General features: G+C 41.6%; 1 protein-coding gene across 1 annotated transcript in view; it reads left to right on the top strand.

Moving 5' to 3' along the window:
* Positions 1 to 12,178: 12,178 nt before the first annotated feature.
* Positions 12,179 to 12,591, top strand: part of TMEM154 (transmembrane protein 154) — a 67,666-nt gene continuing 67,253 nt past the window's right edge. The window contains exon 1 of the mRNA XM_069105549.1: positions 12,179 to 12,402. Within this exon, the coding sequence (XP_068961650.1) occupies positions 12,324 to 12,402 (79 nt within the window). The 5' untranslated portion in view covers positions 12,179 to 12,323. The remainder of the gene's footprint in view (positions 12,403 to 12,591) is intronic.

The raw sequence follows: 12,591 nt of genomic DNA, 5'->3' as shown, positions 1-12,591 counted from the left end.
TGTTTTCTTTTTCTTTTGCATTACTACTCCCCCCCTCCATTTCCCCCATAATTCTCCTTCCTTGGAACAAATAACCATGGCAGGCAAAACAAATTTATACATAGGGTCTAGAAATATAGATCTTATTCTCCATTTCTAGTCCATCCTGCCAAGAGGTGGGAAACATATTTCATCATCAATGTGATTGGTCACTGCATTGATCAGTAAAGTTTTTCACGGTTTTTTTTTCTTTACAATATTGCGTTCACTTTATAAATTATTCTCTTGTTTCTGCTCACTTCCCTCTGTGTCAATTCATACAAGTCTTCCCTGGATATCCTTCTACTTCTACCAATCAGGGATCAATCAGTCAGTCAACAACATTCCACTGTCTGCTGGTCCCTACACCTGGTTTCTTCCTGACTGCTGGTAGAGAATGGAGACAAACACCATTCCATTCTGCTCTCTCTGCCAATCTCATAGCCTGGATTGTCCTGCCTTTCAGGAGAGAAATGCTATTCCATTGGTGCACCCTCCCCTGGTGTCCTGCCTGGCTTGGGTTTGGCCTGACTCAAGGAAAAGAGAGAAATGCCATTCTACCTGTTCCCCACACTGGTCCCCTTCCCTGAGCTGCTAACACCCTTAAAGGATTTCACCTTGAGGTCAAATCTCTGGAGCTGTTGATAACTGTAAGAACTCACTCTTGGAAGATTAACACATTGAAACCTAGTCATACCCTCCCCATCCCAGTGATCTGAATTTTCTGCTTTCCTTATTCCATTTTCCACTGTCCACACCTTATCTTCATCCCTTTTAAACCATCACATCCCCATCTCATCACATCTCCATCTCACCACATCCCATCCTAAAGCTACCACTCCTTCAATGTTTTCTAGAATGCTTCCTTTGGGCAATCTAAATCTTTTCCTTTCCCACTCCTTCCATCTTCTGGTTCCCAGTGAGATCTGGCTCCCTCTTTTTTTTTTTTGAGGGGGAAGGCAGGGCAGTTGGGGTTAAGTGACTTGCCCAAGGTCACATGGCTAGTAAGTGTTAAGTGTCTGAGGCTGTATTTGAATTCAGGTCCTCCTGACTCCAGGGCCAGGGGTCTATTCACTGTACCAATTAGCCACCCCTGATCTGGCTCCCTCTTAAAGACACAGCCTCTCTGGCTACCTTTTCTAATACTGGTTATGCTTTTTCCTCATTTCCCCATTGCCACTTTCAAGTTCACCCTCTATTATAGTTGCTCAGTAACGTCTCCTCCTTTATTTAATCTATATCTTACACCCAATCAAAATTTTAATAGCTGTTGTCTACTTACCACCTGGCCCAGAGTCTTTACTCCCCAACCCTTGTCCTCATGCTAAGGAGCTTCAGTATACATATTCATACTTCCTTCAAACCTGTCACTCATCTTGTCCTGCCAAGTCTCAGCCTTGGCTGACTCCCATCATTCATTCCATTATTCCTACAGATGATGCTTAATGAAACTGGAATTCACGAAATGGACTGGATCCTGATTTGATCCACTGCAAATTTATGTTACATATTCTCAACTGGGATTCTCTGTAGAAAGGTAATGCTTTCATGTCCCTCCAATTGACTCACTATCTCACTTATTACTGTAGCTTTTCCAAATCTTTTTTTTTCCTTCCCCAAACCTCTCATGGCTCCCCCTCCCTCCACCCTCTCAGATGTGAACCTTGCCTCATATTTCACTGAAAAATAAGGCCATTCACGTAGTGCTCTCTCTTCTCCTTTCCTTCTCATTCATACTACTTAGATACCTTCCCTCACTGTCTTCTCCTTCACCCCTGTCTCACGTGAAGAAGTGACCCTTCTGCACTCCAAGTAAGACCCTTCCATCTTGTCTTCTCCACCAGATTGACTCCTCTCTATCACCTTCACTCTGTCATTTACCTTCGATCTCTTCCTGCCTACTGGCTGCTTCCCTTACTCCCTATAAACATGCCAGGCACTAGCAGGCACTGCACAGAATACTGAGAATACAAATGCAAAGAATGGATCCTACTCTCAAAGAACATAGATTCTAAAGATAGAGACAATTCCATTTCACATACAGATAGGAGAAATGTTGGAGAGGTAGAAACATCAATAAATTGGCTATGTGGAGTGAGTTCAGGAAAAGGATAATGCTGAGGTCACCAAATTGGAAGAAGAGGGACATTTGAGGGGCGGCTAGGTGGCGCAGTGAATAGAGCACCCGCCCTGGAGTCAGGAGGAACCGAGTTCAAATCCAGCCTCAGACACTTGACAAAATTACTAGCCCTGTGACTTTGAGCAAGTCACTTAACCCCAATTGCCCTCTAAAAAGAAAAAAAAGGGACATTTGGAAAAGCAGTAGGTTGGGGGGAAAGGGAAGATAACTAGTTCTGTTTTGAAAATGTTGAATTTGTGATATCTCTACAATGTCCAGTTTGAAAGGTCCTTAAAACAACACTATGAGTTAAACAAATATCACAGTTTGCTGCTGGGACTAGAGAGGACTTTATAGAAGAATTAGAATAGCCAGCCAATGCTGAAAACAATGGGTCGTTTTATTTAGCATTTTTGAGGAAAAGCTCCAAAGTGAAGGCCATGTTAATTTAACTGGGGACACTGAAGGAAGTGAGATAGAGGGAGAACAAGAAAAGGAGACTGGGGCTATCCACCAAACCCCTTAAACTGGAGCCAGGATTGATATTTCCCAATTAGGGGAGCCCTGCAACTCTCTCAAAAAAGGACTGGAACTAATATCTCCAAAGCAAATTAGGACAGAAAAGGGACAATGAAAAAATATAAGTAGGGATATTGGCCAGGAGCCTTAGACCAAATGATCTTCAGACCAGGACAAAAAAAGAGCATCAACATGGTCTGGCAGGGAGGCCACAGTGGTCTGTCATAAAGGTTCTATGTTTTAGGGCTGATGAAGCAACTCCATCATCAGAGTGGAACTTTCATAGATCAGAACTGCTCATGGATTTTTATAAGACTTTGCTCAGGAGTGCCTAGGTGGCACAGTGAATAGAGCACTGGCCCTGGAGTCAGGAGGACCTGAGTTCAAATCCAACGTCAGACACTTAACAGAAAAACTAGCTGTGTGACTTTGGGCAAGTCACTTAACCCCAATTGCCCTCCCAAAAAAGCAAAAAAAAAAAAACTTTGCTCAGATGGATCTGATTAGTTTCTTACCTGGGCAGTTATAAATCAATCCATTATAAAATAAGAAGTTTCTAGCCTAGAATATTCCATATGTAGAAGTTTCCAGATATGAGGGATCAGGGCAGGGTTCTAGACAAGGGTAAGAGCAGAATGGAGGGGTTGTCAGAAAGAAATACCAGATATCATTGGGGACATCAAGTGAGACTCCAGTGGGGTCTATTGAAGAAAGATTAGGTCAGAAAAACCTGGGATTATTCTAGACTGTCAAAACAAGACATAGAATGATTGTTCTCTTTTTTTTTTAGATGAGAAAACAGATAGCCTCACAAGAGGCTAAATTGCTAGCTCAGGCTGGATCATAATGGCACCTACTTCCCAGGGTTGTTGTGAGGATCAAATGAAAATATGAGAATATATGTATGTCTATAGATCTCTCTCTCTCTCTCTCTCTATATATATATATACATATATATATATATCTTAGCATAGTATGTGGTAAATGTTGTTATTATAATTATCATTAAAGACCACAATTTCCCTGGTATTGGACACTATGCCTCCCTTAATGTAGCCTAAGATTACATTAGCATTTTTGGTTGTCATATCAGAGTATGACATAGCAGATTTTCAGCCTCTTAAAAATCCAGAAATATTTCTCAAATGAACTGCCATCTGGCCATATCATTCCTATTTTTCACTTGCAAAGTTGTTTTTTTTAACGCAAGTGTAAACCTTTACTTTGACCTCATTTTATTTTACCTTACAAGATTTAGTCCCAAGTTCTAACCTGTAAGACCCTTTTGGATTCAGCTTCTGTCACCCAACTTGTTGCTGATTACTCCCACTTTTGTGTCATTAGCAAAAGCTAGACTTTTGATAATCTCACTAGAAAATGACCACTTTTTTCAAAGGCTGAAAAGAAGCAAAATTGCTAGAAAATCCAACCTCATCCAAAAAGACAACCAGAAAACTGAAAAAGAATTCCAATAAAAAAAGTCATGAAGTAAGAGATGCCAAGGAAATAATACCAGAGAAATACATGCCTAAACAATATCATGATTGCCCTAGAAACAATGCAAAAATCAAATATGTTACAGACACACTCAAGGAGTGACATAAAAACAAATCATCATCAACATCAACAAACAATAAGAGAAGTTTGGGGCAGCCAGGTGGCGCAGAGAGTAAGTAAGAGCACTGGCCCCGGAGTCAGGAGACCCGGGATCGGGTTCCGGCCTCAGATACTTAGCACCCACACAAAAATAACTGACAGTGTAACCTTGAGCAAGTTACTTTACACCAGTTGCTTTAAAAAAAACAACAATAAGAGAAGTTTAAGGGATAAAGGACAAAACTAAACAAAATATGCAATAACATAGAAAATATGAAAAGATCACTATTAAGTAAAAAACTAATACTAAGATTAATAGAATGGAAGATAATGCAGCTGACATGGAAAACAAGCCCCCAAAATATCTTGCCTATAATAAAATTTGCAAGTAATGCAGGTAAATGTTATGGGTTTGGAAGACAGAGCAAGGATTGGCAGAATCTCAGTTCTGGACACCACCATTTAAGAATGGCACTGAAAAGCCGATGAGTGTTCAGAGGATCCAGAGGGTAACAGCCAGGGAAGTGAAGGGCCTTGAGTTCATGTCCAATGAGAGCAACTTAAAAGAACTAGGGAATTCATTCTGGATACAAGTCTCAGGGGGGACATGACAGTTGTCTTCAAGTATTTGGAGGTTTGTCATGAGGAAGAGCAAACTGATTTATTCCCTGTTTGTCCGCAGAGGGCAGGGCTGACCAGGAACCACGGGGGAAGTTCCAAAGAGGCAGATTTAGTTTTTATGTTGGTAAAGTAACAACAACAATAATGATGACAGCAACAATAACAACAAACAAAACATTTGGACAATTAGAGATCTACAAAAGTGGATTGGGCTGACTCAATAGGTGGTGAGCTCCCTCTCTCCCTAGAGGTTATCATGAAGAGACTGGATGACTACTTGTTGGATATGCTATAGTTAGGGTTCCTTTCCAGTATGGGGGATGGGGACTAGATGGTCACTGAGATCCCAAATAACTATAAATTCTGTGATTCAAATCATCATCAAATTTCAAGACTACAATGACCAAAAAAAAAAATTCTTTCAAGCAACCAGAAGGAATTGCTTAAGAAAAGAAAAGTGATCAAGGTTTTTCTAAAACAACAATAATAAATCAAAACAACAATTAAAAAGTGACCAAAAAGATTGGAACATGATAAAAATATAACTAAAAAGTATGGACTGCAACCCAGAATCAATTTCCCAACAAATGTAGGCATTATAATTTGAAAATAGGAGATCGTAGGTTTAGGGCTATAAGGGACCTTAAAAATCAACTGTAATAGAAAACCCCCCTACCTATTTTTATAGATGAGGAAATAAACTCAGAGAGGTTAAGTGACTTCCTCCTGATCATGTAATCAGTAAATGGTAGAGTCAGGATTTGAACCCAAGACCTATAACTGTAGGTACATCTCCTCTTCACTAAGAGTACATGTATCCCAAGACTTTACCTTTGGCTACTCTTTTCCATTCTTCTCTCTCCCCTCCCCTCCCCTCTCTCTCTGTCTCTCTGTCTCTCTCTGCTTCCATAAATTCAATGGTCACTTCCCTGAAGATGAGTCCCAGATTTATATATTCAATTTAGTCTCTCTCTTGAACTTTAATCCCACATCAGACACTGCTTAGGATAGATATAACTACCCTGCAAATGTCCCATAGAAATCTCAGACTCAACCTACCTAAAGTGAAATCATGAGATCATAGTTCTACAGATTGAAGATTCTTCCTAATCCATCACCCTCTTTTTACATGTTATGAAATTGCTGGCTAAGCAGGATGAAGCTAAGGAGAAAGGCCTAAACTTTTCCATCTCTAAAGGTAGTAAAAGCCTTGTAGCAGCTATCAGAGCAACTACTGCCCCTGGCCATGGGGCTGGGGACTGAGAGAATTCTGATGGATTAACCCTTCTGTCCCAGTCTCTGACATGGTTTATCGACCTTTGGTCACTTGGACAAGGCGCTTGCCCAATTGCCTGGTGTGCCATTACTGATCCATTCTGCCATAGAATGGATTCTTTGTCCACATTATTTAACCCTTTGTGACCTTGAGGCAATGGGACCTTCAGCCCATGACACTATTTATTCATAGCAAAAAAATTAATTAGGAAAAGTATGGAGTAAAATTAAGTAACAACAGGTATAGATAGCACAGATTGCCTAAAGACACCATTCAGGAGAAGAGCAGTGGGTAGTTCAGCCTCCTTTTATACATTTTTATCCCCTCCAAGTTCACTTTTAGATTTTTATCAGTTAAATATAAATTTTGTTTTATTTTTCTTTTTTTTTTTTTAAGCAATCGGGGTTAAGTAACTTGCTCAAGGTTACACGGCCAGTTATTTCTGGGTGTGGTGCTGAGTATCTGAGCCCAGGATTCGATCTCCAGGTCATCCCAACACTGGAGCTGGTGTTCTTACTTGCTGAGCCACCTGGCCACCCCTTTGTTTTATTTTTCAATTAATGAGCATTTATTTTATCTTCCACCCACCTCTCTTTCCCACTGGAAAAAAAAAAAAAGAAAAGAAAAAGAAACTTCTTGTAACAAATAAAGATAGTCAAGCAAAACAACTTCCAAAGTTGTTACGGTCCTTTAGTTGTGTCAGACTCTTCAAGACCCCATGGACTTGTCCATGGGGTTTTCTTGCCAAAGATGCTGGCATGATTTGCCACTTCCTTCTACAGTGTGTCCCTATTTTACAGATGAGGAATTGAGGCAAATAGAAGTTAATTTACTTGAGCAGGGTCACATAGCTAGTAAGTGTCTGAGTGTGTATTTGAACTCAGATCTTCCTGAATCCAGGCCCACTCCAGGCCCTCTCCAGGCCCGGCGTTATATCCACTGAACCACCTAGTTGCCTTAAATTCCAGTATACATGTCCACAAATATATGATTTATTCTGAGACTTTCACCACTCTGCACCCTTGACACTTGTCTGACTGGTCCTGGAACAGTAGCAGTATCATTTACTCAGGGAGAAGAAGCAGGAAGGCCAAAGAAGGGGGACTTTGCACAGTAGTCCTTTATCATGGGGAGGGGCTATTGTGATGTCTGCAACTATTCTCTTAAAGGACCTTCCTGCTTTGGGTCCAACCACTGATTTGCTTTTGTTTTGTTTTTGTTTTTGGTTCCAGAAAGAGTGGAGGGGATTTCCTCATTCCCAGACCTGCAGACTGGGTATTACCACCCATCCCTCTCCCAGCATCATGATCACCACCATTGATTGTCAGCCTTTCTTCTTGAAGATGAAAGCAGCATTGAAGATGCTGTTCACTGCATTTCCTAAACATTCCTCCTGTGGGGAGACAGCCTGGGTAAGCAACTGTCCAACTATTCCCCTGGGAGCTTGAAACTTTGAGAGCAGAACGCTATTAATCCCCAAGGCTTTCTCATTCTTTGAGGCTTTGGAGGAGGCACTGACTTTCTCCCGTTCGCAGATCAAGATTGAATCTGAGAAGAGGGGGTCATTTTGTGAAATTAATGGCTACTAAGAGTGGAATAAATAGCCCAGAATAATCCAGTCTCTCTGTGAGTTTCATTGCAGCCAAGAGATCACTGAGGTGCTATAATTTTCCAATCAATAGTAGTAATTTTCTTCACTTTAAGATAAGCTTAATCACACTAAGGGCCTTCCAGTGCATGAGTTCAAAGGAAAATTACTTTGCTGCATAGGATTTCCCAGCTGACTCGGTTCATTTTGTAGATTTCTAATTGATTTATTGTTGCTGTGTTGTAAAGCATTTGGTACCAGCAGTCATCATTCTGCTGGTGGCTCATGGTTGGAATTGTCTGCCTAGTATCTGGCTGTGCTGATAATGGAGAAACAGAAGGAATCCCAAATCCATTGTTCTAGCCCTCTGGGTAAGAAACTTCACTGGGGGGTGAAACTTAGGTTTTTTTCCATTTGAGAAAATAGAATAACAATGCTTAACTATTTGGAAAAATCCTGAATGATTATAAGGTACTTGGCCTTCTCCCTTGCATAAAAATTTCCCCATTATGGAAATGTAGCAAAGTACAGGAATAATTGGAAATTAAATGCAGGGCTGATGGATGTTTGAGCTAGAGGGCTAGCGTTTGTAAGCCCTTTAGCTGGGGAAGGTTTGATGGATATATCTTGTTGCCTTGGATATCTTTTTTTCCAAACAGCTATTCTGTTACTTATCTATTTTTTTTTGCTTTTTTAAAAACTGTTTTGTTATGTAAACATGTATTTTATCAAGGAATAGTGTTGGATTTGACTGCCAGATCAAAACATTAATATGCATGTTGTAAATCCATTAACAAACTGTTCATTCCATGACTCACCAACCTATTTCTTGTGGATGAGCATTGTGATAAACAGTGACTAATGCAGCAGTGAGCTAAGAAAAATAAATAGATGTGACTAGAATCATAACAGGAAAGGCTCCGATTTACATTGTAGAGAGACCTAGAAAGTGCTGCCTGTCAGCATTTAATCTAGAATGAATTTAATGAGCATTGATTCATCACCTACTATGTGCTAGGCATTGTATTAAGTACTGGGATGCAGAGAAAAGTTACTTGCCCTTGGGTAGTTTATATTCCTTGGGGGTGAGGAGGAATGACATGTACATAAATAATTAAATATAAAATAAGTAGTAAGTAATAGTAAATAATAGTAGTAAGAAGTAATTTCAAGTGGAGGTTAGGGGAGAATGGAACTCCAAGAACTGGGAAATCAGAAAGGGCTCCTTATAAAAGTCATCCCCAGCACAGGCTCTTAGATGTGCTTTACTAGGAAAGATAGCAGCTGTTCAAGGGGTCAACAATCTTTTAAGATCACATTCACTAGTTCAGGGGGAAAGTCAGCACCCTGAGGTACTTGGTGGCTGGAGGGGAAATGTCTTTTATGGAGAAGGGAAAGTCAGCCAGTTGGACACGTATGTGGTTGGAAGGTAAAATGAAAAAGATTGAGGGTTAGAATGGTACATGTGAAGGCCACTCAGTCTCTCTCTTCTTCTTTCTCTGTCTGCCTATCTCTCACAATAATAAAGATTTCTGAGAAGATGCATTGATAGATCTTAAAACTGATGGAACTTTAGTAAAAATGAAGAAACTGAAAACTCTACCTTCCTTTTCCCAACCTTTGCCACTATCTCTTGCCCCAAACTCAAGTGCCTATGGAAAAGAACTCCAGTCTCAAAGCCCATTGATAAGGGACTCTCTCCTTATTGGTGGAGATCAAAGCCCTGCACCTGTGTATGGGCAGAGCAGAGATGGAACTTCTTTTCCAGGTTCTTTGGGTCCTTTGCATGCTTCTAGCTTTGAGAGAGAAGATGGACAATGCCAACTCCACTTAGGGAGTTGAAGGAAAAGATTTTGAGAAGAAGCCAACATGAAAGGAGCTGGCAGTCTCCATCATGTCTCTACCCCCAGCTTGCTACACTAGAAACTTTGGGGAAATTCCCCTTGGATGAGTTCTTCAACTCTTTCCCTGCTTAGCTGAATTACCTCACTCTCAGTGGGAGAGCCTTTTCACTCTATTGTCTGGTATCTATTCTCCTGTATATACCTTTTCTGATTTCTGTTACTATTGAATTGAATAAAGTGGTTTCTTTCATAATTGCTATTTGTGTTCACTGTGGAAAGGGTATTTGGTGGGAAAGGGTCAAGCCTTGGATATAAAACTTCTTCCTTCCCTCTAACTTAATGAAACAATGATCAGAAGTTAGCTTCAATTTGAAAATCACATCCTTTAGACTGATGATATTTAATGAAGCAGATAGATATAATTAATTCTATTTGGAAGGCAGTGGTACCTCTGGCCTTAATTTATTTTGATCATGTCATTTTTCAGTTGTGCCTGACTCTCTGTAACCCCATTTGGGGTTTTCTTGACAGATATACTGCAGTGGTTTGCCATTTCCTCCTCTAGCTCACTTTACAGATAAGGAAACTGAGGCAAATAGGGTTAAATGACTTGCCCATGGTCACACAGCTAGTAGGTGTCTGAAGCCAGATTTGACCTCAGGGAGATGAATGTTCAGGCCTGGAACTCTATTCACTGAGCCATCTAGCTGCTCCCTCCCCCAGTTTAATACTCAATTCCTATTAAAGTCTCCTTTGGAGAAAAGTGGAGGGAGAAGAGGTTAGAGATGTTTATTCTGCCTGCCTTTGAGCCACACAATGACATTCCCATTCTACAAAAGGGGGACAACCCTTGTCACATAGGTTAAATTGATTGGGGTTTACAACCCAGTCCCATTTGGAGGTTGAGAGGGTTTTGAAGGGTTTGAGATGTTCATTCAGCTAGGATGAAGAAAGTACTCTGAATTCCTCCCCTCCCACTCCCACCTTCCATGGATTTTTGAGGTATTGTTTTCCTCTCATGGAAAAAAAAAATGTATGTTCAAGCCAAAGGACCTCCTATGTGGTTGTGATGGGGTGCTTGGGATCTATGTTTGTAACATCAGTCTGTAATATCAGTTTGTAACATCAGTTTGTAAAATCACATTTCCCCCCAGCCTCAGAGCATTAACTCTGTCCCTTCCCCCTGCCAGCACTCTGCCCAGCAACAACTCATGAACTCATATTTCTGCTTGGAACAATAACAAGCTACACCTATGAATCCTTCACTAAACCATCTATAAACATTTTAGCTTAGGCAAATACTATCTCCCCTTAGTATAATGGTCAGCTGCATCGATGAATCCTTCAATGCACTATCTATAGGTTAACTCCTTAGCCAATTTATATACATACTGGGTCTCTGTTAGCCTTGGTTCCCAACATCCATCTTGTCAAACATGACACTGATGGGTGGCAGACTAGGTACTTCTCAGTCAGCCTTGACTGTTAGCTGAGAAGTCTAGGCTAGCTACACCTCCAGGTAGCTCCCCCCTGGGCTATTTCCTAGTGAATTATGGGCAATATGCCTGGGCAGTTGACTTTAAAAGTGCATGTTCCTTTAAGCACTGACCACTCCTTAACCCCTCCCTAATCCCACCCTTACACACCTAGTTAGCATAATTGATACCTGATTTACTGTCTTGACTCCTTAAAAACTATACCTGTGACTTCTTTAAGTTTTGCAGGTTCCCTAAGAACCCCTGCCTGCTATAAAGTGTAACAATAAACTTTTACAATCCTGACTTCAAGATTGCTTGGGCCTACTGAATTCATTCCAGACTGCACAGCAGGGACTCTGGTCCTCAAGAGTCCCTGTAAAACCTATTGCCATCCCCCCATCATTTGGAGAGGCATGCAAGGGCCACCAACATACACGAGCCTCATAGATTATATATATAGGCCTGGAAGGAATTTTAAAGTCCATCTAGTCCAGCCCCTTCCTCTTACAGATGGAGAAATCGAGGTTGAGGGCTGTTAATTCACTTGTCCAAGGTCACACAGGCAGATACGGTGGATAGAGTGAGGGGTCCGGAGTCAGAAAGCCTCATCTTCCTGAGTTCAAATCTGATATCAGACACTTATGAGCCATATGACCCTGGCAAGTCACTTACCCTGTTTGCCTCAGTTTCCTCATCTGAAAAAGGAGCAGGAAGAAAATGGCAAACCACTCCAGTGTCTCTGCCAAGAAAACCCCAAATGGGGTCACAAAGAGTCAGACAAAATTTCAACAACCGAACTGTTGTTCACTTTACTGGAAGAAAATAACCTTGCAAATGCTTTTTAACGTTGCTTGTTGTTCCAGATGTGTGGTGCCTACCTATGCCTTTGGTGAAGGTGGGTTGAGGAATCCTGGGACACCAACCCTGGGGATGGTTGAGGTCAAGAAGTTTAGCATGAGCTTAGTTTAGAGTACCTGGGACTAACCTCTGTACCTCTGACACTAAAGCCTAAGGAGGAGTCTACATAGAGGAGAAACTTTTCAGAGAAACCTTTCAGGTGAGAGCAGGGCTGACGGAATCCCTGGTGCTTGAATAGCAGGCTTCTCTTTTGCAATCTTTTGCTGGTCTGACAGGCTCCTACAGAATTACATCACTTCCTAAAAACCCTCAAACACATCTCCTTCAGAAAGTGAGCACTGACAGAAAAGCAGCAGGAAACAGGAAACGTACAGGCTCCTGTGAGGTCGGAGCCCCAGACAGCATCATGCCTAAGAGGGGCCCAGGTAACTCGAGGACGCCCAGCTTCCTGCTCATCTTCTCTCTGCTGCTGGGAAAGCTCTCGGGTAAGTTACCTGGTGCCTTTTGCATGTTGTTCACGGGGCGAGGGAGGCCGGCTGGGTGCCCAAGGCTACAGAACTCGTCGGGGAGGGAGGGCGGACAACACCCAGCAAACCCGAAGCTCTCAATGCACTTAGGAGGGAGGAGGATAGGCGGACCCGAGCGGGCTTGTCCCGTAGGCACCCTCTCTCCCC

This window comes from Petaurus breviceps, unplaced genomic scaffold (assembly GCF_028583685.1).
Source record: "Petaurus breviceps papuanus isolate PSGF00001 unplaced genomic scaffold, PetGlider_PUasm1.0 76, whole genome shotgun sequence".
NCBI classification, from domain to species: Eukaryota; Metazoa; Chordata; class Mammalia; order Diprotodontia; family Petauridae; genus Petaurus; species Petaurus breviceps.
The sequence above is the reverse complement of the archived record's forward strand: the minus strand, read 5'-3'. Positions and strand labels throughout refer to the sequence as shown.